This window comes from Drosophila novamexicana, unplaced genomic scaffold (genome assembly GCF_003285875.2).
Source record: "Drosophila novamexicana strain 15010-1031.04,08,12 unplaced genomic scaffold, DnovRS2.1 tig00004554-arrow-pilon, whole genome shotgun sequence".
In the NCBI taxonomy this organism is placed as follows: domain Eukaryota; kingdom Metazoa; phylum Arthropoda; class Insecta; order Diptera; family Drosophilidae; genus Drosophila; species Drosophila novamexicana.
In genome coordinates, this window is record NW_020825051.1 from 3,778,088 (window position 1) to 3,802,807 (window position 24,720).

General features: G+C 43.6%; 6 protein-coding genes across 8 annotated transcripts; 3 read left to right on the forward strand and 3 right to left on the reverse strand.

Annotated features, from left to right (window-relative positions):
* Window positions 1–33: 33 nt before the first annotated feature.
* Window positions 34–4,228, reverse strand: LOC115769781 (E3 ubiquitin-protein ligase Bre1). 2 transcript variants are annotated; one of them, XM_030714747.1, is made up of 4 exons: window positions 4,148–4,228; window positions 2,771–3,950; window positions 1,795–2,705; window positions 34–1,739 (listed from the first exon to the last, which is right to left on the reverse strand). In XM_030714747.1, exons 2-4 carry the CDS (start codon window positions 3,938–3,940, stop codon window positions 632–634), a joined length of 3,189 nt encoding a protein of 1,062 aa, XP_030570607.1. In that variant the 5' UTR covers window positions 3,941–3,950; window positions 4,148–4,228; the 3' UTR covers window positions 34–631. The 2 variants fall into 2 exon arrangements, with proteins under 2 accessions (XP_030570607.1, XP_030570606.1); XM_030714746.1 differs by having other exon boundaries at window positions 2,771–4,082; window positions 4,148–4,227.
* Window positions 4,229–4,412: 184 nt separating this feature from the next.
* Window positions 4,413–5,668, forward strand: LOC115769842 (zinc finger protein 135-like). The gene is made up of 2 exons (XM_030714817.1): window positions 4,413–5,480; window positions 5,566–5,668. Exons 1-2 carry the CDS (start codon window positions 4,458–4,460, stop codon window positions 5,596–5,598), a joined length of 1,056 nt encoding a protein of 351 aa, XP_030570677.1. The 5' UTR covers window positions 4,413–4,457; the 3' UTR covers window positions 5,599–5,668.
* A 3-nt stretch (window positions 5,669–5,671) lies between these two features.
* LOC115769843 (oocyte zinc finger protein XlCOF19-like) lies at window positions 5,672–7,122 on the forward strand. Of its 2 annotated transcripts, XM_030714819.1 has the most exons (3): window positions 5,781–5,916; window positions 5,993–6,037; window positions 6,097–7,122. In XM_030714819.1, exons 1-3 carry the CDS (start codon window positions 5,796–5,798, stop codon window positions 6,696–6,698), a joined length of 768 nt encoding a protein of 255 aa, XP_030570679.1. In that variant the 5' UTR covers window positions 5,781–5,795; the 3' UTR covers window positions 6,699–7,122. The 2 variants fall into 2 exon arrangements, with proteins under 2 accessions (XP_030570678.1, XP_030570679.1); XM_030714818.1 differs by having other exon boundaries at window positions 5,672–5,905; window positions 5,993–7,122.
* A 49-nt stretch (window positions 7,123–7,171) lies between these two features.
* On the reverse strand, window positions 7,172–8,849 carry LOC115769856 (tektin-1). Its single transcript, XM_030714842.1, has 3 exons — window positions 8,504–8,849; window positions 7,934–8,446; window positions 7,172–7,870 (listed from the first exon to the last, which is right to left on the reverse strand). Exons 1-3 carry the CDS (start codon window positions 8,674–8,676, stop codon window positions 7,291–7,293), a joined length of 1,266 nt encoding a protein of 421 aa, XP_030570702.1. The 5' UTR covers window positions 8,677–8,849; the 3' UTR covers window positions 7,172–7,290.
* Window positions 8,850–12,439: 3,590 nt separating this feature from the next.
* Window positions 12,440–24,650, reverse strand: LOC115769692 (ribosomal protein S6 kinase beta-2). Its single transcript, XM_030714615.1, has 10 exons — window positions 23,993–24,650; window positions 21,312–21,352; window positions 20,564–20,690; window positions 20,368–20,499; window positions 19,988–20,121; window positions 19,736–19,927; window positions 19,561–19,651; window positions 19,246–19,494; window positions 19,073–19,180; window positions 12,440–13,591 (listed from the first exon to the last, which is right to left on the reverse strand). The coding sequence occupies exons 1-10, from the start codon at window positions 24,089–24,091 to the stop codon at window positions 13,274–13,276; spliced, it is 1,491 nt and encodes a 496-aa protein (XP_030570475.1). The 5' UTR covers window positions 24,092–24,650; the 3' UTR covers window positions 12,440–13,273.
* LOC115769693 (vacuolar protein sorting-associated protein 62) lies at window positions 15,886–18,895 on the forward strand. The gene is made up of 3 exons (XM_030714616.1): window positions 15,886–16,067; window positions 17,320–18,540; window positions 18,601–18,895. The coding sequence occupies exons 2-3, from the start codon at window positions 17,379–17,381 to the stop codon at window positions 18,768–18,770; spliced, it is 1,332 nt and encodes a 443-aa protein (XP_030570476.1). The 5' UTR covers window positions 15,886–16,067; window positions 17,320–17,378; the 3' UTR covers window positions 18,771–18,895.
* Window positions 24,651–24,720: the final 70 nt, after the last annotated feature.

Genomic DNA, 24,720 nt, shown 5'->3' on the forward strand with positions numbered 1-24,720 from the left:
ACTAAATTTTTTTATTTTCTTAGTTGATTCAGTGTAACTGTTGGACAAGATTTTAGTTTTAAAACGAGTTGTGTACCTCCTTCATCCCTTGCTGAGGCTTTCAATTATTTTTTTAATAGGAAAAAGATTGGAAGATGCCCACGCAAAACGTATAAGCTTGCTTAAAACTAAAAGTCTAAGGAAGATTTAAACACGATGTGAAAGTCAATACATTAAACAGAAATGTTTTAGAATTTAACGGCTTATATACAAGTAGAATTAGCTATTCTGACCCGTTACGACTTGTCAAGAACACAATTGTGCTGAATATTGTTGTATTAATGCTATTGAAAATAATTGATAGCCATTTATTAAAGTTCGTACGATTTAGTTTCAATCTAGAAGCTACATAAAAACCCGGGAGAATATCACTCGGAACTCATAACTTATGAGATGCTTGGGGCCACAATGAAAAATTCAAATAATTGCCGCAAGGTATACAAGGGATACAAAGGGGAGTCGCATAGGGGCGACACTTAAAAACAATTATATATATATATATATTAATAGTACATAGATAATATGCTCGTAATGGATTAGCTGGCTTGTATGTAGACGTTCGGTGTTCATGATCGATAGTCTGTCCTGCTTCCTATTGCAGGTAAAGCCTATGGTAATCGTTGGCGCCAAAGGCGCAGTTGCATTTGGGACACTTCCGTTGCCGCGTCTCGTATCGCGTCCGCAGACAGTCGTAACAGAAGACATGGAAGCATTTGGAGAGAACGGCGTCCTTGCGCTTCACCTTGCACGAGGGACACGTGAGTGTCTCCTTGTATTCGCGTATTTCCTCGATCATCACCTCGTCGATGGTTGTGCCCGACATTTCCATCTTCTTCATGCGCTCCGCCTTCCGTTTGAACTGTGCCAGCTCCTCCTGCAACCGCTTCGTTTTGTACGCCTCCGCCTCCAGCGAGCTAGTCTTCTCAGCGACCACCTGTTGGGCCTCCTTCATTTGGGCATGATACTTTTCCAGATGCAGCTTGAGGTCTGCTGCCGATTGCGCCGATTCGATGGCCTTCCGCTTATGCATTTCCATGGCCTGTTGGCGCAGCATCAGCTCCTTTTCAATAGACGCGACGGTGGCCTGCAGGCTGCGCTCCTTCTCTTCCAGTTTGCGCAACACAATGTGCATGGCTTCGATCTGAGTCGTCGCTGTGGTCATTTGATCTTCCAGCACAGTCTTCTCCTCGCGCAGCAGCTTGTGCAGCTGGTTTGCCTTGATCCGCTCGGACATCAGCTTAAAATTGGCATCGTCTTTTTCGCGCAGCTGCTGAATAAGCCTTGAGTTTTGTTCTTGCATGTCCTCGAACGCCTGGCCAGTCACTTCCATCTCGTTTAGCAACGCCTCCTCCTCATGGGAGCCGACAAACGGACGAGTGTAGTTCGGGCCACCGGGTCCACCTCCCGGCGCAGCGCCCCAGGTATTCTCGGTGGGTTTGTGATTGGCCACCTGCTTTTGCAGCTCGTATTTTTGCTCCTCCAGCTGCTTGATTTTCCGCAGTGCCTCCTCATCGGCCAGTTTCTTGCGCTCTTCTCGCTTGCTCTCCTGCAGCTTTTTCAGCTGTTGTCGCAGCTCTTCGATCTCAGAACGCAGCTTCTTCTCGGTGGCCATCAGCTGCACCTTGTCGCGCTGATCCTTCGAGACTCCTTTGTACATGTCCAGTAGCAGCTTCATTTCCTTCTGATCGTTCAGCGCTTTTCTGTAAATAATAGATGGTAATAAAGGGCGATCTTCAACCCAAAGTGGGCACCTACTTGAGTTGCGCTTTTAGATCCCGCACGGTTTCACTTTCCACGGCCTTTAGTTCCTTTGCCTTAATGCCGTCCTTGGTATCCTTTTCAGCTTTAACTGCATTTGCTGTGCCAGCTGTTGCTGCTGTTGAATTCGCCGGTCCGGGCGAATCCTTTTTTTCAGCTGCTGCGGCTTCGCTGGCTGACAGCTTTTCTTGCTTAATGTTTGGGTCCTTGACATCTTTACCGCTGGCTTCGTCATCCAGGTCATCCTCGGCAGAGGCCGAGTTCTCCTCTTTGATGACCATATTGGCGTCGCCACTTGCATTGGAGGCTGTGTTCATGGACGTCGCGCCGCCGGCTGAAGCGTTGTTAGCATTCTCCTCTTTGACGTTGGCTGCTGATTCCTGTTTAACTTCCTCACCTGCCGCCGCGGCCGCCGATTGCTGTTGCTGCTTGTTGCCCTCGAGCTTGGCTTGCGCCTCATCCAGCTCCTTTCGCAGCTTTACATTGTCCGTGGAGATGTCCTTATACTTGCGCTTGTAGCGCTGCACCTCCCCCTTCAGCTGACCGTTGTGGTTCTGTAGCGACGTGATTAGATGCCGCATTTCGCGATTGATGGGCGCCGTCTGCTCGTTGGCGGCCATGTTTTGCTCGAACTCAATGCGCAACGCCTCGTACTCTTTTCGTATGAGCGCCAGCACGTCCTCCATCTGGATCATCTCGCTACGCACCTTCTTCTGAGCAATGAGCTCCTCGCTCTCCATCACCTCGATCTGGCGCAGATGTTGATTCTTGCTGGTCTGTAGCTGATTACGCGTCTCGTCCAGCATGGTCTTGATCTGCATGGACTCGTTGTAGAGCACGGAGAACTGCGACTGCAAGCACTTGTATTCTGTTGTCTCCACTATGACCGATTCTGGCAGCTGGCGGATCTACAATAAAAGCAAGCATTAGAGGATTAGCTGTTGGCTGGATACATCTGGCGGCGACTTCTTACATCCATTTTAAGTTTCTCCACTTCCTTGAGTGTTTCGCGATGTGTGGCATGCAACTTGTCCAGCTCTTGTAACCGATTGTTGGCCAGCTCGCGATGCTCCTCTAGTTCCTTCTGCAGCTCCTCCAGGTGTTGACTATTCACATTGGTCGTTGCACTACCTCCACCACCGGAGCCCACACCGCTGCTGGGCGTCTTGGCACTGTTGCTGCTTTTGTTGGGATCCCCGTAGATCTGATGATATGCCTTAAGCTTCTCAATGGCCTCAGCCAGATGGTTCTCCAGCTTATCGTTCCGACAATGTATTTTCTCCAGGTCATATTGCAGCTCATCGATTTGGTTTTTGAGTTCAGCGTTTTCCGTCTCTTTGGCGGTGAGCGCATCCTGATACTCCTTCATCTTCAGCGACATTGTGTGGAATTTCTCGTGCAGGGACGTGTTCAGGTTTTGCAGGTTGTGATTCTCCGTCATAATCTCAATATGAGTCTTCTTTAACGTCTCTTCCAGAGCGTGCACCCCCACCCCCGTTGATGCCGCATCTGACTCCGCACCGGAGGTAGACTGCTGCTCCTCGTCACCGCCAGCTGTCGTTCCCTGCGCCCCTGCACCGGCCAGACCATCACCTTTCAATACATGCGTTATCTTCTCGTTACGTTGCATTAACCTATCAATAACCTGGACGATCTTCGCCACCGCGCGCTTAGAGACCTGAACACGATTGGCCAGCTTTTCGTCCAATTCCTCCTTGTCCCAGGTGGACAGCTGTGTAAGAAACGAGGTGGTCACCTCGTTCTCGTTCTTGTTCTCCAGCTCATCGGCCGTTTCGGCGTCAAATCTCTGCAACAGCACCCGTATGTCCTCGTTCAGCTGATTCCAATACCTATTCACTACGTTAAGAACCGCATCATCCTGCGTCTGACGTTTCTCCAGCTGCTCAATGCGATGCCGCAGCTCTGCCTCACATCGCATTCGCTGCTCTATTCTCTGGGCGAGTTTCTTGTTCTGAAACTCTAACACCTTGATATCCATCTCCTCCAACGTCGACACCGGCCCAATTAAGTGTGGCTCGAAGTGCACCTTCTTGATGGGCGGCTGACCAGCGGCCGCCGCAGCCACCAAACAGCTGCTTCCGCTGCCGGTGCCACTGGCATCGTCAGCACTGCGTTTTGACATAATTTCTAAACTGCAACAACAATTAAAGCAAGAAAAAAGCGCAATAAACTATTAATTTCGTTTTTCTCTATTATTGATTTTCGAGTTTCGTGGCTGTGGCTGTACTCCATTTTGCTGTGTGCTGCTCGGCGGACGCTGCCAGCTGCAAGAAGGCACACACATGTAAGAGGGGGCGACCCAAATGGACAGACGGACAATGTTATTTACCTTAATTTCTGGTTTGTACACTTTTTAGCTTAACATTAATTAATAACTCAACAAAGCGGCAGAAATCTAAAGGAGTTTTCTACTAATTGCTAGCTGTGTAAAGAGTTGCATTGTATACGATAGACTGTGGCGGCTTACCGATAACTTGGGCTTGATTCTAATCGTCCAACAGGTTCGATAGTTGCACATACTAGTTCAGTTTACATGACAGCATCCAGCAAGTACATCGATGTATCGATACCACACATTGTTTATAAGCATGTAATCAGTCGGCCACAAAGAGTTTTATTCTATTAAATTGTAAACAAAAATGGAACAAGTTTGTCGAGTTTGCATGAGCAGCTGTGTCACGCTTGTGGAAATATTTGCCGAGCGACAGCAGCCGGAGGAGGAACCCAGCCTAGCCGAGATGCTAAATGAATGCGTCGACTGTGAGGTAAAGCCAGATGATGCATTCCCAAAACAGATTTGCTTGTCCTGCGTTCTTGATGCCCAAAACGCATTCAAATTTAAACGCACATGCGAACAGAGTTATCAGCAATTTTGTCGGCTGCTTAACGGAGAGGGCAGTCAAACTATAAAAGCTGATGATTGGCACCTGGCAGCATGTGAAAGCATGGAACTGGCGTGCGTGAAGGAGGAGCAGCTAGAGACACCTATGCCGGAAAGCTGGGAAGATAACTTCGAAGAAAACAGCATGCTGCCTCAATGCAGTAGTTTTAAGGAGGAACAACTTTCGCCGGGCACTTCGGACATTGTTGAAGCTGACGCCACCGAAAGTAATCATCGCTGTAGAATCTGTGGCAAGGTATTCGCTGACATGGCTCTGATGACTGAGCACGCAGTTTACCATCGAACAGAAGACCGTCGATTTGTGTGCACGCAATGCCCGAAATCATATAAAAGGCTTGCGAGTCTGCAAGCGCACATGCGCATTCACATGCGCGAGAGTGCTTACAAGTGTCAAGAGTGTCCAAAAGTGTTTGTGCTAAGCTATCAACTGAAGAAGCACATGCTTAGTCACTCGAGAAAACGTCCATTCGCGTGTCCACACTGTCCGAAAGCCTTCAAAAATAACACGAATTTACAGTCGCACATACGCATTCACTCAGGCGAACGTCCATTCATTTGTTCCTATTGCTCGAAAACATTCAATAATCCCTCAAACCTGCAAAGGCATGTTCGCCTTCATGCAGAAGAATGTTCGCGTCCATACCAATGTCCCCATTGTCCGAAGAGCTTCACCCGAATGCTGCATATCAAATATCACCTTCTCGATCACACAGAAAAAGCCCCTGAAGACAACTCAAAACAATCAACTACCGTTGATAATGTAAGTTGAAATGCGGGCTTGTCAATATTTTATAATCACTCTTTAAACGATTAACTTTTTATAATTGTATGTGTTTATATATCAGCTGCTGAAAGAGGTGGGAACATTTTCAAAATAAACATTTGTAAACAATTATTAGAAGCTATATTGATTTCCGTTAAATGAGACATTTCGAAAAATACAAGCTACAGAGTGTGACCAGCAAAAGTAATTTTCCTTATGTATCGATACTTGCAAGCCACAAATCGATTTTATCAAGCTTATGCGAGAGCAGTAAATTTGGTCAGTTTGTACTCATTTTAATTGTAAATAAACATGGAAGAACTCTGCAGAGTTTGCCTGAGTAGCACTGAACCCCTTGAGGAGATATTTTCCAAGTGCCAGCTGCCAAGGGAGGAACCCAGCCTGGCGGAAATGCTAACCGAGTGCGTCGACTGTGAGATCAACCCAAATGATCCATTACCTAAAATGATTTGCCATTCCTGTATTTCCGACACTGTGAATGCATTTAGATTCAAGCGAAAATGTGAAAGGAGCCACCAGCTGCTTTGGGAACGGTTGAACAAAGATTCTTGTGTTAAAATAGAAACTAACATATTTTTTGGGTGTGACACAGAATTGAATCGCCCGAAGATGGAGGAACAACTGAGCCAAACAGATATGGTGCAAGAAGGCACAGATGCTAGTCAAGCCAACTATCCTATGTTTAAGGAGCAAATGCGCAACCTGACCGAAAAACCTCCCGTCCCTCACAGCTGCTTAGTTGCCCCAGGCGAGAAAGCTACGGACCACATGCAGACCACGGATAAAACTACGTACGAGTGCATGCAATGCTGGAAGACCTTTGACGAAAAAGGCACCCTTAATAGGCATATGCGTACTCATAGGAACGAGTGTCCCCACTGCCTGCAGGTCTTTAGCACTCGTTCAAATCTTCGTAGGCATATCCGCATTCATACAGGCGAACGTCCTTACAAGTGTTCCTATTGCCCGATGGCCTTCACAGATCATTCAGATGCTCAGAAGCATATCCGCAGTCATACGGGCGAACGTCCGTTCAAGTGTCCGCACTGCCCGATGGACTTTATGCAGAAGCCCCATCTCAATAACCACATCAAGCGTCACGCTTCCAAAGACTATCATAGCTGTCAGCACTGTTCGATGATTTTCAAAACGGTTCTCAAAAATCACGTATGCAAAGAGACTCTCATTGGCTAAGATAAATCTGTGTAGAGCATAGTACCACTATCGCATTGTATGTATATAGACTTAACTGATATATATATATATAGCTCAATTTATATATTAACTCTACTGACTGGGCGATAGTTTGATTCAAGTTGTATAAATCACGCCCACGGTCGGAAAACGGGTGGAATATTGTTAGGAAGTCACTTTTGGCACTTTTGAAGATTCCAATAAACATATTATATTAAATTAAATTGATGTTTATAAGTAAGAAAAAACGTGCAACATATTCTTAATGCTATACTACTCGTATGTTAGTTAACTAATCAAATATAGAGTTAATATTTATAACTTATTTAAGAATTGAATGAAATATATCATAGAAGAATTAAAAGGCTCATAAGAAATTGGTATAAAAAACCATCTCCGCCCCATATTTGTGAATATTTCAGTAGCGTGTCAAATGCGAATAAAATCCTGCTTGCATAATTGGAACTTGGAGTGAATTTCAATTTATTAACCATGCACATGTTGATAATTTGGTAATGCACATGCAATTTAAATTTGAATTTGATTAAGTTATGGTGTGTGGAGAACTGGTCGAAGTGGACTAGTGGAAGGACTAGAACGATGTGTATTTGAGTGCCTGGCGCAGGGTCATGCAGTCGACCTCGTCTATTTTGCAGCTGTTTGCCTTGATGTTGATCTCCTCCTCCTGCATGACCTGGACATGCATGAGATAGCGCATGGATGCCTTGTTCTCGTTCAGCTTCTGGTTCAGCTTGCAGACGGAGGCCTTAAGGGCCTGCAGCTCATTGTAGAGCGCGTCCTGGACCATGTCACAGGTCAGCTCCAGACCTGGCCGATGGGCACGATTGCTGAGGCGCGTCTGGCATAGTGTGATGGCGCGCTGCTTGTCGGACATCTCGCGCTCCAGTTCGTTCATGTTGCGCTGCACCTGATGGATGTGATCCATGGTATCCTTATGCTTGTTCTCCAGGCACTGCTTCACGTGCTTTGTCTCGGCGATGCGACGCTCGAAGGCCTCATTGGTGCGATCCGTCTGGTTCTGCATGTCCTCACAGACCTGCTTCAGCAGCAGATCAATGTAGGCACGCAGCTGCCCGGCGGACACCAAAGCCTTGGCATTTGCCTCCAGATTCTCATAGGTCTGAGCCTGCCACTCGGTCAGCGAGAATTGGCTTCGGGGATGGGAGTTGGAATAGTTAAAGGCCTGATGGTTGTTAATACAGCTGCTGACCTACCAGTGCTGCTTGGACAAATCCTGACCTTTGCCAAGGTCCTGCTGAAACTCCTTTAGCTTCAGATTCTTCTCGTCAATTGCCAGTGACTTGTCCTTGGCTGCCAGATCCTGGTCCAGCAGATACATGGCCGCACGCAGCTTGCGTATCTGCTCCTCGGCCTCCTTAAGTGCAGCATCGGCCAGGCCCTGGCAGCCCTTGATGACCTTCAGCTCGCGGCGCAGCGAGCGATCCACCTCATCGTCGCAGAGATCGACGCCAATGCGACCCTCGCGCAAGATCAGGCACTGCTTGCATATGGCCAGTGACTTCTCCTTGAAAAACTCGATGGCATTCAGTACACGATTACGATACGTGTTCAGCGTCTCATCCTCCAGAGCGGCCGTCTTCTTCTGGCGATTCAGCTCATCGACCAGGAAGCGTATCTCGCTGGTGCGCTCGCGCATATGATGCTCCACCTCGCGCTGCCAGTTCTTGGTGGTGTCCTTCGTCTCATCGACCACGCGACGCGACTCCCTGAAAGGCACAGAGAAAGCCATGCAGTTGGTCTGGTGCTGCAGCTGCAATACTCACTCGACAATGCGCTCGGCGAGCTTCTCCTGGTCGCAGGTGATCCGGAACTTGATCTTGTTGTTATAGTCCCAATCCTCCTCCGAGTATCTGGGCGGGCACTTGGCCACCGGACCCAAATGCTTGCTGGCCAGCTGCAGGCCCGTTATGCGACGTGGCTTCAAATTCGGCAACATGATCGATAAGGATGCACTGCCTCTTACACTGAATCTCTCACAGTATTCCGCTTGGTTAAATATAAAATATATATATATTGCGTAAGATTTAATCGAATGCGCAATTAACTGTTACGTATGCAATTCCTTATGCACAGCCTGTGTAGGTGTGTGTGGGAGAGTTTTTTCTTTCAGTAAGTTTTTCGACTGGCACACTTTGCTTTCGGTTGAGCTAGAGTATGGAGTACCTGACGACCCGGCTGTCTCTGTCCGATTCTGTAACGACTTCAACTGCTACTGAGCTGCAGCTGCCGCTCCTGCTGCTGGCTGTTCCTCGAGGCGTGGTGTGGGTTAGTTAAATCGATTCATGCTAAGGAATTTACGGTTGCCTAGCGGTATTTATTATTATTATGCTGCCATGTCAATGTCCATGTGGGCTTCTATGTGTGTGTGGTAGCCAGGGCAGCTGCGCCTCTGTGTGTGGGTGTGTGTGTGTGTGTGTGTGAGTGTATGTCACCTGGCAATCCAATTGGGCACAGGTCCTGGGTGGAGCGCACGGGCAGCTCCGCTTTCAATGCAGCATTCGGTGGCAGGCGCGACTCGTCCTTGCGGTTTCGCCTTACGGCTTAAAAATAGCTGTGCCTGACTTTCAAGCAGCTACCTCGATCGATTTATGTTAACATACTTTCGCTTTTTTGCCTGTTTTATTTTCCATTTCCTTGCCTTATTGGCAACTGTGCAAAACTTTTTTGGCATTTGCTTATGCTAATCAACGCCAGCTGCGTGTCTGAATGGGCCGCTAAGATTTCACGGGGTGTGACTCCATGTAAGACGCCATAGAAATGCGGTAGTTATGCGGAATTACAGTTTGGGAGCGATTGCAGAACTCAACTATGCAGCAGTCTGCTTGGTAGAATAGTAGTCCAAGTTTGAGCTAATGAAAAGGAAGCATGCTGGCTCGAATCCTTGGCGAGTGATGCCTTAGCTGAAGGCCTTAGTAGTACTTATAGTTGGTTTCGGAGCTCAGAAACAATAATATTCCTTAATAGTGCCATTAAAATTTGGCTGTAGCTCAATCCAAACTTGAATAAAAGCTCAGGTAATTGAGGAATGGTGTCTTATTGTTAAATATGCATGCCCAAATGTTGAACAACTTAAGAATAAATTGCATAAGAAACAAAGAACTTTTTTCAGTTAAATGTCTATATATATATATATATATTCTCGGAACACCTCCATTATAGAGAAAAGCAAAATCAGGGAAAAACAAAATATTAAAACAAGCCCCAATCAAACCTTGCGCTTAATTCTCGTGAAATGGCGATGGATACAAAAATAATATAGAAAGAGAGGGGAGTTGGATTCAACAGCTGAGTTCTCAATTAACTAAAAAATAGTTTTTAGTTTTTTTTTTGTAAAATTTAGTTTGAATTTATTACGATATACATTTGTTGTTGTTGTTGTTGTCCATCATATATATGCGTGTATATATGTGTGTAGTCTGATGTATATTTATATTATGCACTGCACTTAAACCTTAATGATAATAAAAATGTACAATTTAATTAACTAGGATCTGTTGCTGTTTGCATTATTAGTTGTCAGTTTTCTTCTTTTTTTTTTTATTTAATTTTTTTGTGGTTTTTTGGATTTCTGCGTTGTCTTCCATTTTGGCAGCAGCAAATCCATTAGTTTGTACCCCAACTTCTTCCTCTTCCTATGGCCACAAGTTGCAAGAACTGTTTTTTTTTTTTCTTTTCTTTTTGCTAATGTCGTTCGTTCTAGTAATTAAACGCGCTTAATTAGTTACTAACATGTCTGGCGCACTTACAAAATAACTGTTATTAGGCCAACATTTGCCAATTGCCAATGTGATCGCGTGTTTGGCGCAATTTTGAAATAATTTTATTGACAGTGAACTTGCGTTTGTTTTCAACTGTTTTTTGTTTTCATATAATTATATTTTTTTGAGCCAGTCACCCAAACGTTTAATTAGTTGCGTAATTAATTAGCTCTGTGAACTGTACAAATAGCTTAACTTTCGGTATATTTAGTATGCAGATCGCAGCTACAGAATCTATGCGAAGTTTCTATTTGTTGTTGATTTTGTATATATATATATATTTTGTTAAGACTGTGTGTGTCTCTTCCTCTTGTTTGTTTGCTGGGCTTTTGTCTCAATTGTTTAACTTGGCTATCTACGAATACAAACTGTAACTGTTTGACTTTAATTTATTTTGTTTTGGTTTTTTTGTTTTGTTTCTGTCTATCATATTTGTTTTAAATTCATTTATTTGCTCTTTGTTTTATTGTTTGTAATTTGTTGCTAGTTTGTTGTTGTTTTTGTTGTTGTTTCCATTTCATGTAGGCAGTGTTTCATCATTCTTGGGTGTTGCTTGGGTCTCATGTTAGTTACTTCTTCAGCTGTTTAACATCGAGTTTCGTTTTATTTATACATATAATATATTACTTAAGTTTTAGCACAATTCAAATATTCGTTCTCTTTTGGTTTCTTTGTTTTTCTTTTGCCGGGCTACACTAACAAAGAAAATAAGACATTTCTTATTCAATTTGCAGGCGCCGCAATGAAATTTGTTTTTCCATTTGTTGTTAATTCGTTTTGTTATTGTTGAATAACAAAATTGAAAATAATGCAAATTACAAAAGAAATTCGTAAACCATATAAAACATAAACAGAAAAGGTATTACAATTCAAAAAATATATGTATATTTATATTATAATATTAATATATACTTTCTTCTTTTTTTTTTGTGTTTTTCTTGTTTTTTGTTTTTCTCTTAAATCGCATACAAATATTTGTGGCAAAATATTTGTTTTTTGTTTGTTTCTTATTCATTTAGCTCGTATTATAATTTAGTTGGTTTTGCTGTTTCTCTTCTTCTTTTTTTCTTTTAACAAAAATAATTGCTTCTGAGGTATTTTCTTCTTTTGTTTATATAAATATGTTTTTATACACATATAACCATTTTATTTTGTTTTAGTCGTTCTCGTTTTCCATAGTTTGTTTTTGTTTTTCTCTTCTTTTTTTTTTTTTTTTTTTGTTTTTGTTTTATGTTTTCTTTTTGTATTGTAGTTGTCTTGTCTTTTTAAACAATTCAAAGCACCTTTTGATTATATTTGACATTGTGTTTTCAATTATGTTTTACCATTTTTTTTGCGATTTTTTTTCTTTTACTTTTGTTAATGTTTGCAAATATCAATATTTAGATAAAATTACAAAAAAAAAAAAAATATAAGAACAATTGAAACAAAATATAATCAAAGTACATACACGACTCTAATTGTACATATCTATTATAATTAATTTGTATTAAAGTTTACTTTTGTTTTCTTTTAGTTTTTGTTTGTTTTTATTGTTGTTGTGGCAGCGTTTAGCTTCTCAGTACGCGGTAAATGGATTTTAACAAATTATTATAGCATCAAGGACTTTCTTTTTATGTTTTTTGCATATTTTGTCGCTGCCGCCTTGTTTTAAGAAATGCCTTATTTTTATAGTGTAAACGTTCGAACCGCTCTTAAGTGAAATAACATAGAAAGTTGCAGCAACCGAAAGCGAGTTTTCTTCATTAGGACAAACTATCAAATAAACACAAACAATCAAACAAACAAACAAACAGACGACAAATGAACAAAATAATGTATTGGCTTATGCAACATGCGATTTACGACTTTCACGCTGGGAAACCTTTGCATTTAATTTAGCTTCATATATTCCTTTTTATTATTATCAATTAATCGTTTTGTATCATTAACATAATTATTTATATTATTGTTTTAATTGTTGTATGGTGTTTTCTTGGTTTTGTTTTGTTTCTTTCCTTTCTTTTTCGTCCTATATACTAGGTGGTCACTGTACACAAAGGTTCATCAAAATTACTAAATGGCTAGACAAGAATTTAAAGCTCGAATCTAAACAGAAATTGTTTTCATAATTGTTTCATAATCATATTTGTTGTGGCTCTCTGTGTGCATTTAAGAATAGAATTAACACAAATAATAGAACTCAAGCAATCAACATAATTAATAATAATAGTTGTTATTGTTGTTGTTGTTGATGTTGTTGGTTAAGTATGTGTTTGTATCTAACATATATATTATTATATTGTTTCTTTGCGTGTATAGCATGTATATAGTAGTATATGTGTATATATAAAAAATCAAAAAAGTTTAAAGTGTACATTTGAACTAAATTGTGTAAACCTTTTACCTATATAAGTATAAAACATAATCAGTAATTGATAAATATTTATACACGATCCGGAACTCGCTCCAGCTAGCTACTCTCAGTGTCTCACAATCTACAGACATATATATGTTGTTATGCATATATATATATGTTATGTATGTATATAGTTATTCTATATAGTTGGCTATAGCAATAGCATATGTTATGTTATAGTATAGTATTTGCGTATGTCTCTAACTTTAGTATTTATGTATATCCAAACAAAACGTTCATCGTAGCACGCGATTTCTCCTTTCTCTCCCTCTCTCTCTCTCGCCACTCCCTCTCTGTCACTCTCCTTTAACAAAAACAATTTTCACTCCATTCGCTTAGCCTTCGTTGACTCCTTGGCACCACATCCAATAGTAACCTTAGACCATGGGCAGTCCCTGCTGCACATCCATCATCTCGTCCTGCGCTGGCGATGGGCGCGGCGCAAATGTTTGCATATGATGCGGATGCGGATGCTGGTGCTGTTGATGTGGGGGCGTGGCACGGGCAAACAACGTTGACCGCTGCATGGCCATGGGCACATTGGCGCCCACATTCGCATTCGCGGACGGGAACTGTAGCCGAAAGCTGTTATCCGGCAGCTGATGCTGTCGCAGTGTGCGTCGTGGCGAGCGCGCCGGCATCCGATTGGCCCGATGCATATCCTCCAGTATCGATGGCGCTACGTAGGTGAAACCCTGTAAATATTTCCATTAGTAAAATTCTCCGCAGTTTGTCGGCTTTTCCAGCTGTCAATTCCATTTCCGTTTCCAATGCGACCCACTTGCCTGATCGCGTGCGCAATTGAATTTGGAGCAGCCCCGTTGCCCTGGTTCAGTACCCCGCCAACCGCCAGTACCAGGGACTACCCTGGCGCATACTAATCATGCCCAGCCATATGGACAGCACGGATTATGCAAGCCAGCCAATGGACTGACCCAACTGCCGCCTATGTAACACATTTTGCATAATTTTGGTTAGCAGCCAGCGTGAGAGACACTAATTAAAATTTGACGAAATCTCAAAACCATAATATAATAAACAAAAAGAAAGAAAAAACTTGGATACTACAAATGCAATAAAATAATTAAACACGCCGTCGGCTGGCGTGTAAATTCATCCGGCACGCCACAGCGCTTGGGGCAGAGGCTGCACAAACGCGTGACGCGTTGAATTGGAAATGGAATAAAGCCGTACGTGAGCGCAATTATAATTGAAGCCTCGATTTGGGAGCTGATCATATCACAATGCATTACAACCCACCCCAGTCGCCGCAGTGACCCACTAAAGTCGCGGGCGTGCCATGAGAAAGCTCCTAATAATTACCCATAAAGAGGTTCTAATTGTAACAAGAATTTTCCAATTAGCACACGGCAGGTGCCAACAACAGTTGGCGAGGCATTGCCTAAAGCTTTGCTTATAAGAAAGAGAACGAAGCAGGTTGCAAGCGACGGTAACTGTTAACGATGCTTATAAGGACATACGTATTTTCAATAAACATCAAACTGTACAGTGATACACATAACATTCCAAAACATACAGTTTGAGAGTTATTGCAATGCGATTTAAGCTTTGCTTACAAGCGAACGCAGTGCATGTGCAACTGTTAACAATTGCTTATGAGGATGTTTATATAGTAAAAATCAAACTGTGCACTGCCTCCCAAGCTGTCCAGTGACTTTCAATAGCAAATATAAATTAATGCTGTTAAAAATTACAGCACTCTGAGCACTACTCTAAACAATTGGCCAAAACAAACCGCACTATTAATACAAAAACAAACACAAGAAACCGAAAAGGTCCGCCGAAAGCCAAGCGTAACGCATTTTATAAACAAATAAACCGAGCAAAAACAACAATACAGTTTTGGCTGCTCATGAGCTGCAATTAGCTGCTCGTTGGCCAGAGCCAGCAGCGGCAGCGACAACAGCAGCAACAACAACAACAGTTAGCGCAACTCTCTGCGTCTTTAACCAGGGCCATTTCTCAGTCACGTTCGTTGGCCAGTCGCAAAGAAACGCTTAAACTGTGCGCACGATAGCCGGGCTGAAGAAGTAGAAGCCAAAAGAAAAATCCAACTTTCGTGTCGTGTAAAAAAATTTCAAGCGCATTGCTCCCCCTCTCCTACCTCCCTCGGCCCGACACCTGCGATTTTATACGGTTTTATTAGGCGCAGTCGTGACGTTTTGGAGAAAGGCTTAGCTGGGATTTGCAAAAAGCTTAAACATTAATTTCACTATGCAAACGCATTGACATTCATTCTTGGACTTGGATGAGGTTGAGATTGGACCTTGCGGCGCATCGCATCATTTGGCTTTCAGGGCTATCGGGTTCGGTGAGACAAAAGGGCCGGAGTCCAAATATCAAACCAGTTCAAGTGCTTGCAGTCACAACAACAACAGCTGAGAGAAAGAGAGAGAGCGAGCGAGCGCGAGGCGCAGACGCACGTGCAGAAAGCGAGAGCGCAGCAACGTTGGCGTCGGCGTCGCGTGCTTGTAATTGGGACAAGAACCGTTTGCCAGCAGCGCAGTCGCAGCCGCAGCAGACGTCAACGTTGCCACAGCGCTTGTCAAACTGCTAGGGCTGGCAAACAGTGCGTGCGGAAATGCTTTAAAACTGTGCGCGATTGTGTGAAATTGCATAATTTTAAATAATAAAACAAGTCACACATAACAAACTGCTAACAACAACAACTAAAAAACATGTGCAAGAAATCTATAATAAAAATTGGCAAACAATCGAATTGTGTGAAAACAGCAGCAGCAACAACAAATTGCTGGTAGCCGCTAAAATAAAAGCCACGCTTTGTTCAACCATTGTATTTAAGCAAAAGCAACAACAACAACCACAGACAGTTACAACTAAGACTTTTTTTAAATAAAATGTCCAAGCTGTTGAAAATAAATTCACTCTCGTTGCTGCTGCTGATGGCGACAGCGCTGCCCCAACAACAGCAACAGCAACAGCAACTGCTGCCAGCGACTGTTGCTGCAACAAGCACTGCAAAAACGACAACAAGACTTTTAAATGCAACTGACGGTACTGGCACTTTCATCGATAGCAGCAACAACAACAACAACGAGGCCTCCACCGTCGCCTATGAACAGCAGCAACAACAACAACAACAACAAACATTGCAATATGCTCAAATAACGGCATTAGATAAAGAAGTAGGTATGCATACGGTATCTATTAGCAGTAACAACAACAACGAAATCAACAACAACAGCTACGGACGCAGCTAATCAGCTGTTAGGCGTATTTCATATACCCTAACTGTTTGGGTATTGCCAACTTTGCATGCTCTGCTATTTAAGAAAAGGAAAGCTTTTGTTCTGTTCATTCACTGTTAGCTGATGGTAATCGTTACCTAAATGGGGACCGTTCTATGCGATTCTCATGTCCTCAAATAACAACAAGACGATGATTTAAGAAAACATAAACAATTGCTTCGCTGTGGTCTGTCCCTGACTTTCTTTCACAATTACTTTGTTACTCACTCTCTTTATATACCTTTCCCTCACCTTATCTCTTACTCTAATTAGCTTTCACACTTTTACTCTGCCCTCATGCTAAATAAACATCAAATTTTATCAGATTTACTTATAATTTTGAAAATCACATAGAAAGGCGACACTTAATAGAGTTAACAAAAGAGTAATTTATATAATAAACTCTCTCCCTTTTCACAACTCTCCAACATCGCCTTTCTATGCGATTTTCATGAAGTAAAGTAAGTCTTAAAAGTTTTAATGTTTACTAAGTACTAAGAGCAAATGGGAGTGAGAAAACAAGTGAGGGAGATTGACCAAGAGAAAAACTAGCAGAGAGAGCATGTGAGCGGAAAGAGGAAGAACACCATAAAATAGAGGAAATGCAAGAAATTTCAAAGTCTACACTTTTTCTAGAGCAACTAAAAGTCGCTTTATCTAGTTTTGTTCACTTAATATTGAAGTGAAATTTTCGACATGATTTACTTAGATGATCGATGTCGGTGGGGCCTACACGCTAGCGGGGCTCCCGTCGTACGCGTATTTATATGGAACAGTTGTAGCCAAAGCCCAAAACAACGATAACAAACAGAGGCTTTGGCAAGTGTTTAAATTGCAAATTAGCCGCTGCACAACAACTGGGTGCGAGGTAGCTAACGGCTGGGCTGGGGGGTGGGGAAAGGGCAACAAATTGTCGGTACGGTAACTTTTTGGGTGGCCGCTTCAAGTGTGTGAAAGTGAAATTTATTACACCTGAATTTGGAAAACGAACAAATTTAGAGCTAGACGTAGAGCAGCTCCCGTATGTCTGTGTGTGCGTGTGTGCATTGCGAGTGTGGGCTTACAGCTGGGTTAAGTAATTGCCAGAGTATCCGAGAGCTGATTAAAATTTAGTTTATGGCGCTAATCTGGTTTTTCCACTCTCTTACGTCTAGTTGAACGCCTGATCAAGCAATGGGCACCGATTGTGTGGCTGGCGCCGGAGGAAAAATTCATGCCACTGGGCGTTGAGGAGTTTCTGCAGCATGTGCATCCCATGGACAAGGATCGCAGCTTTACGCCGGGCGTGCCCTTCAGCGAATACTCCACCAAATCACACCTGGTGACCAATGGCGAGATGGAGGATCTGCTCAAGAACGAGCAATCGTTCATCCACGGCCGTAATCCCAATGAGGCGCCAGTGCCCATCTATGGCGTGGTCACACTGTGTCCCGGTCCGGCCAAACGCGAGCCCGAAGCCATGCCTCCGTCACCATTGGCCAGCACACGGGGTCCCTACATACCGGTGTCCATTGATCCGCTGGAGGAACGCAATGAGACGGTCCGACGTTCGTCGCGACTCTTTCCACTTTTTCAGCGCGTAAGGCGCGAGGCAGGCAGCATGCCAGAGTATGGGCCGCTCAGTGACTACGATCTGGTCATGGGCGAGACACAGTTAGCCGGCGCAGCGCTTCCTGAACCTGCGACGTTGGAGCAGCAGCAGCAGCTGGAGTCGGAGTTGGAGAATGGTATCCCAGTGAACAATTTTATAGCCAATCTGGCGGACAATGTCAAGTTCAGTGGAGGCGTCGATCTGGACGACAATCTGGAGGATAACAATATAGGCGATGCGCCAGCGCAAGAGACGCAGCGGGTCAAGGGACAGCTGCCTGGCTTCCATGTCACCTATTGGATGTTCTATCCCTACAGCCAAGGCAAGACGATGTGCACGCTGAGCCTGGGGCCCCTGGGCCGCATACCCTTTCCGGCTGTCTACGGCTACTGCCTGGGCCACCGCCGGGACATTGGCAGTCATGTGGGCGACTGGGAGCACATGAGTTTGTACTTTAACGGCGATGCCGAGCCGCAGGCCATGTATGTCTCCGCTCACGATGCGGGCGCCTACTACAGCTACAATCGCCTCACTGGCTCCTTTGAGTTTCGGCGCCAGGAGACGCGAAAGGGCATCCTGCAGCGTCCCAATTTTCCCAAAACGGTCACCACGTTCAAGAATCATCCGGTGCTCTTTGCCGCCAAGGGCTCCCATGGCCTGTGGACTGCGCCCGGCAAGCATCGTTTCGTTAAGGTGGCCCGACTGTACGATATTAATGGCTTTGGCACGCCCTGGAACACTTGGAAGGCGGTCGATATAAGCTATAAGAATCTGCGCTCCTATGGTGTGTATGCGATTGGCAAAGTTGTTCGCTTTAATTAATCGTATCTCTTTTTTGGAGCAGGTCGCTCTTTGGTGCCCGATTGGCTGACCTATCGCGGCAAGTGGGGCAATCCCAAGAGCAAGTGTCATCCCTTTCGTCGCATTGGCCTCAACTTCTGCGAGTTCACAGACGGACCCACGGGCATACCACTAAAGGAGCCGCACTTTGAATGCGGCGCCGACTATCGCTGATTGTAGGATTGGCCCGACTAGCATTAAGCTTAACTTAAGAAAAGTATTTATTGTGAAATTCCCTACCTGCTGGTTGCTCCCTAAAAAGCATTAAAACTGACCTAAGAAACGTGCTTAACAATTTACATATACTTAAGGTTGGAAAATTGGAAATAGGGATCAAATCTTAGAAAATTCTATTAATAAACCTAGCCTGCCTCTGAATAGCAGGGTCATAGCGCATAAATCTATACTAGTCCTGCATAAGGATTGACTTAACTCCCATTTGGAAGACATAATATAAGCTTACACCTAGCACTTACTTGAAAAATTGAATTGGCACTTTCGCTGAGCGTTGTATCATCCGGTGAATCCACGGGAATTTGTCTTGTGAATCTCGTATCAAACTGGGAGACATCATCCTCACTTCGCTGTTTAAATCGTATAAAATCTGATGAGTTAATTGCTCGGCATTAATATCGAATTGTTGGCTTACCAGCAGCGGCTTAATGGGCGGCTCGAGGCGTCGGGCTACCACATCATTCCAGTTGACATGTTTGAAGAATGGATGTGACTGAACCGCCGCCGCATCCTCGGGTCCGCTGCCCAGACGCTGTGGCTCCTGCCGCTTCATTAGGCGCCGCACCAGATCTCTGGCTTCGGGTGTGAGGTAGGCTGGCAGATTAAGCTTGGCTTTAAGTATGGTCTCAATGGTTTTCTTGCGATTCTCGGCGGTGAAGGGTGGCTGCAACATGAAGCGCATGACGCATTAGGCTGGGACAAAGATGAGTCATATTTTTATGGCTCTTACCACGCCCGTGAGCATATCAAACATGAGTGCGCCCAGGGACCACCAGTCGACGGCTTTGCCATGGCCACTTCTAGTTAAGATTTCTGGAGCCCTATAAAATACAAAAGTTTGCGTTTAGTTTTTTAAAATCGACAGCTTAAGCAATTATTGAAAGGCTTGGCGGGCGCGCACGCACATGTACTCAATTGTGCCGCAGAAGGTGTGGGTGACAATACCCTCTTGTATGTGCTCCTTGCACAGACCAAAATCCGTTAGCTTAACATGTCCCTGTGCGTCCAGCAGTATGTTCTCTGGCTTCAGATCGCGATAAATGATGCCCAGTTTGTGTAAATGGCCTAAAGCCAATATGATTTCACTTAAATAAAAGCTGTAAGCAATATATGTTTGATTAGATTTCCGTTGGACGGAGCTGAACCGACTAGCCTACCATGTGGTATCCTCCAGAAAGATGCCCTCTCGCTCCAAATGCATAAACAGCTCACCGCCACTTAGATACTCGAGTATCAGATACAATTTACCGTCTGTTTGAAAGGCATACACCAATTCCACAATAAACGGATGCTGAAAGGGTAAGATAAGAGAAAGTTTAATTATTATGTAAAAAACATATAATTATAAATGTACTGGGATAGTTAGATAGTTTGTTAAGTTGTCTGAAACAATACAGAAATATGTAGAGAGATAGATTTGAATGGCATTCTAAATGATTTCTTTTGGATATTTTTAGCCAATGAACACGAGAAACGAACAACCTTGTTGTTTTCCAACTAATATTCTCCTACCCCAGAGGCTTGGTCATTATCTCACCTTGACTGCTTCGAGTATATTTCGCTCGGCGCGCGTGTGCGCCGTGTCCTTTTGATTGGTCACTATGGACGCCTTTTTGAGCACCTTCATCGCAAAATATTTGTTGGCATCACGTCCAGCGGTTTTGCGCACCTGTTATGGGAGAAAGGTTAAGCATTATTGACAAGTTCAAATTGGCTTTCTGGTAGCAACTCACCTGAAATACTTTGCCGTAGCCACCTTTGCCAAGCACTTTCTTAAGCTCAAAATCCGTTGGCCCCAACTTGATTTTGCCTGGATTGACATTCTCCTCGGAGAGCTGTATGGTTTCCTGGCCCTCATTGCTGCTCCGGGCAGGATGAAGAGAGAGGAAGAGAGGGGGCACGATTAGTTTAGCAAATGTGTTTTAGATTTTGTGTACATTGCTGCTGGCGTGGGAAATGGACAACCCACGCGTTCTATAAATAAGTTTGCTGCCAAACACGCGCCAATTGGCGCCCCCCAGACCCCGTAACATTGCCCAACCCCTCGGCCTAGCCAACTAACAGCCCACTCCATCAGCATATCGAGTGTTTGCACATCGGCTGGCTGGCATATTGCCCACTAGACGGGGCAACAACAGCTTGTTGGTAGTCAATTGCCAGTTGTAAACACTTCTGACGCCGCCACATGACAAAGCCAGTCGCGTTATCAGTCCCGGTAGCTGCCGCCAACGACAGGTGTGCCTCTCCTTCTGGCGGCGATCATAATGTGCCTGAGTGTGTGTGTGTGTGTGTGGCAATTGATACGTTATTGCCCCAGCCTTAAACCGATTATCATCCGGCCGACACATATGGGAATTCCCCCCTCAACATTTGTTCAGTTGTTGTTCTCAGAAGAGAATCGCGTCGTCTGTACGTCGCCTGCGAAAGCCTCGGAATCGCAGTCTCATCATTTGCCAGCGACATAACTTGGGCATTACTCACTCTTGGTGTAGGTTTATGCTCAATTCCGGTTCCAGATCGACCTGCAAGAGAGACAAAGACAGAGAGACACATATAAGAAGAGAATATACAATATGCAAATGAGTCAGAAAAAAAACTTGAACAATTAGTAGCTGCTATTGAAAGCCCACAAGTTACATTGTAAACATTTTAAAGATACTCAATCTAAATTATACTCAAAAACTTATCGAGACTCAATATATCAAATACTCTCGCTATATCTTAGACGTTCAACAGGTAATCAAGGGTTAAAAGTAATAGAAAAGGAATTCCAAGTCTACATTCCTAATATTTGAGATTTGTATACCCTTTCTGTGGGTATTATAATCAAAATAATTCCGACTCTATCAAAACTTTATAACAGCTGTGTTTCTGATTCCATGCGAACAAGATGAGCCTTTTTTATCGTATCGTCCAGATCGGATGACTATATCATATAGCTGTTCCTTTGCAAAAGATTTCAAAGAACTCCATCAATAGCATCAATGCAATAAAGTGCATTAACAGGAAAATCTTATTAAAATCGGGCTTCTATTTCGTTTAGCTTCTATTGTAACGTGGAGCGTGGCTTAAGTAGCATCTCTTTTTGACAAGTGTATTCCATCTTCGGCATCCCAAACACAAATTTTAGTCATATTATAAACTCTATTATTTAATGGAAGTCAATCTTTAAGCTTTATTGAAAACATTGTATAGGATTTACTAAACGAACTCTGAGTAAAGTAGCGTCTACCTGGAACTGGGCAAAGTATCTTTATGACAGAGACAAATTGTGATGCGCTCTTTGGCAGAGAGAAAGTGCTTTGGGGCCGAGAGAAATCGTTAAAAGCGGCAACGCCGACGCAGAACGAGGCGCACAAAAATTCCGTTTTGCCTCGGGTTCGCTGTAGATCGGCTATACATATATATGACTAAATATATATACGTGTATAATTATATAGAGCCAGACACTTCTCCACACACACGCACACACACACGCACACACGCACGCACACACCTTCTCTTTAATGACAAACTAAAATTAGAACTCGGAACAATGCCAAATACTCTGCCGGCAATTCTGCTGCGGATGCTGCCGAGACGTTCGCCTCTTCGTTTTGGGGGGCGCGGGGTGCGACTTGGAGACTTCTCATCTCGGTTTGGACTCGCAGGGGAACCGAAAGGCGTACAGAAATTTGTTTCATTTCGAATACACACATGTGTGTATACACATATGCGGGTGTCAGAAGTCAGTTTTGGTTGAACGGCAACTGGTTCAACCTTCTCAAATGCTGGCGCCGAATTCCAATTAACAAATCCATCATAATTTCCAATGTCCACATTTCGAGGGCGTGCGCCCTGCAGCCCCACAAGTATTTATGACAATTGCAAAATCAGAAAAAAAAATTCGATTGCATTTATTCAATTGCTGGAAAATAAAGCAAATAATGCTGCACACGCGGCCGATCGACACGATTACCAAGTTTCCATTTGGACGTTTTCTTCGACCATTTTTGTTGCTTCTTATCAGCAGAGCACTTTGCCGTTAATTTTTTCCGTTTTCTAATTTTGTTTTATACACTGATAAGAGTTTTCGTTCCTTTTAAGTGGGAGTTTAGCTTACTGCGAAGAGCGACTGAGCATGTGTGTGTGTGTGTGTGTGTGTGTGACCCACCGTTATTCTTAGACGTGAAAAATGCACTGCAAACCACATTCTATCTCAGCACAAATGGGAACAACACGTAACAACCAGGTGGAACGATGAATGCTTCAAGTTTTATACGATTTAGTACTATTATCTTAAGCATAGGGTTACAAAAGCCCCATTCAGTCGAAAATTTTAGTTTTTCAAGATACTTTGATCAAATTCAACAATTACAAACTTATTTATGCTCTTAACGCCTTTTTAAAGTGTTCTCATAATCACATTAATAAATCATATACATATATATTTATCAAATGTATATAAAGTTTGCTTGTACGTGATTAAGAAGCGAATTATCTCATAGTACGTCTGCTAAATGTACGCAAAAGTATCTAATATCTAATCTTCGGCAAACAAAAGATAAATGCCCCTTCCTGTTTTTTGACATTATGAATCTATATATTTTCCAGGAATTAAGATGGTAGTTTATCAATAAAGACGCCTTTCAAAGGGCAATTCAAAACTGGGTGCGACTGGGTGCTCAAAATGTAGTTGTTGTAATTCCCAAGTTGATACTGACGGGCCTGTTTGTCTGTGTGTGTGTGTGTGTGTGTGCGTGTCTGTGTTTAGGTACGGGTGTGAGTAATTGATACTGATTATTTTGAAGGACATTTGTATGGTTCAATTGCCTAATGTTGAAATCAAATTTAGCGATAATTATAGAAAAAAAAAGTGTTTCATGTAGCGCCGAGCTGTGCTTGCGGCTTGAGCTGAGGCTGCAATGACTGAAGATGTTGAATAACCTGATGACGCCACACTCCGAAACTGTGGTGGACTTTTGCGCAGCAGATAAGCGCAGAGAGTTCAGCGCCCAAACAGAGAAAATGCGTTTTTTTCTTTCTTTTTTTGGGAGGCGGGGGCCAGACAAAGCAAAGGTAAACAAAGAGGAAAAACTTGCGTACCGCACATGTGTAAGTGGATGGGGAGAGGGGGGGTGGGGGTGGTCGTTGTGCTGCTGCGCAGTTTGTTATATACTCACATCATCCAGCTCGATCCTGTCGTCATCCGAGTCTCGCGCTTTGTCATCTTCGTGCAGCTCGAGATCGAAGAGTTCACTTGTATCATTTACGTCCGCCATTTGTCGTTGTGTTTGTCGTCACACACAAACGCACGCACGCACACGCACACGCACACACACACAAGCGCAAACACAGGCAAACACTTTGGCTTTGCCTTTTTTCTTTTTCTTTTTTTGTTGTTTTACGTTTGCAATTGAATTTGTTGCTGCTTCTGCTGCTGCCTAAGCAATACGGAAACAGCCCACGGAAACGGCGACGGAAAGGAGACGCACTTCCTTGTCAATGCTGCAATTTGATTTTTAGTTTTGGCTTACTCGCACTGGCGCGGGTCGGCCCCGAAGGTTATTTGTTTATTAGTTAATAGAATATGAATGGAAACTGAGGCGCAGCAGCAGCAGCAGCGGAGCGCCAATGCCACAGCCACACAATGCCAATACACACACGCACGCACACAGACGTTTACGCGACCATGAGACGCATATAGAGGTGCACGTAACTTGCTGCACGACGCGAGTTCACACGCGCGCTCACTTATTAATGTTAAAATTAAATTAAATGTAATTTAATAATAGTTAAAATGCACTTTTTCTTTGTTTGCAACCAGAACACGAGGTAAGTTAGGACAGCGATTGCACTATTCGCGTTTATCGATACCTGACTGTCGTGCAAGCAACACTATCGATGCTAT

What these genes read in the sequence shown, in the direction of transcription:
- LOC115769693 (XM_030714616.1), top strand. Translation starts at nt 17,379, where the DNA reads ATGCCACTGGGCGTTGAGGAGTTTCTGCAGCATGTGCATCCCATGGAC. An exon ending in TAAGAATCTGCGCTCCTATG is followed by an intron (nt 18,541 to 18,600) that starts GTGTGTATGCGA and finishes TTTTTGGAGCAG; the next exon opens with GTCGCTCTTTGGTGCCCGAT.
- LOC115769856 (XM_030714842.1), bottom strand. Translation starts at nt 8,676, where the DNA reads ATGTTGCCGAATTTGAAGCCACGTCGCATAACGGGCCTGCAGCTGGCC. An exon ending in CTCGCCGAGCGCATTGTCGA is followed by an intron (nt 8,447 to 8,503) that starts GTGAGTATTGCA and finishes TGTGCCTTTCAG; the next exon opens with GGAGTCGCGTCGCGTGGTCG. An exon ending in GATTTGTCCAAGCAGCACTG is followed by an intron (nt 7,871 to 7,933) that starts GTAGGTCAGCAG and finishes CCATCCCCGAAG; the next exon opens with CCAATTCTCGCTGACCGAGT.
- LOC115769842 (XM_030714817.1), top strand. Translation starts at nt 4,458, where the DNA reads ATGGAACAAGTTTGTCGAGTTTGCATGAGCAGCTGTGTCACGCTTGTG. An exon ending in AATCAACTACCGTTGATAAT is followed by an intron (nt 5,481 to 5,565) that starts GTAAGTTGAAAT and finishes TTTATATATCAG; the next exon opens with CTGCTGAAAGAGGTGGGAAC.
- LOC115769781 (XM_030714747.1), bottom strand. Translation starts at nt 3,940, where the DNA reads ATGTCAAAACGCAGTGCTGACGATGCCAGTGGCACCGGCAGCGGAAGC. An exon ending in TGGAGAAACTTAAAATGGAT is followed by an intron (nt 2,706 to 2,770) that starts GTAAGAAGTCGC and finishes CTTTTATTGTAG; the next exon opens with ATCCGCCAGCTGCCAGAATC. An exon ending in GATCTAAAAGCGCAACTCAA is followed by an intron (nt 1,740 to 1,794) that starts GTAGGTGCCCAC and finishes TATTATTTACAG; the next exon opens with AAAAGCGCTGAACGATCAGA.
- LOC115769843 (XM_030714818.1), top strand. Translation starts at nt 5,796, where the DNA reads ATGGAAGAACTCTGCAGAGTTTGCCTGAGTAGCACTGAACCCCTTGAG. An exon ending in CTGGCGGAAATGCTAACCGA is followed by an intron (nt 5,906 to 5,992) that starts GTGCGTCGACTG and finishes GAATGCATTTAG; the next exon opens with ATTCAAGCGAAAATGTGAAA.
- LOC115769692 (XM_030714615.1), bottom strand. Translation starts at nt 24,091, where the DNA reads ATGGCGGACGTAAATGATACAAGTGAACTCTTCGATCTCGAGCTGCAC. An exon ending in GCTACGGCAAAGTATTTCAG is followed by an intron (nt 20,500 to 20,563) that starts GTGAGTTGCTAC and finishes CTCCCATAACAG; the next exon opens with GTGCGCAAAACCGCTGGACG. An exon ending in TTTCTGGAGGATACCACATG is followed by an intron (nt 19,928 to 19,987) that starts GTAGGCTAGTCG and finishes TATTGCTTACAG; the next exon opens with CTTTTATTTAAGTGAAATCA.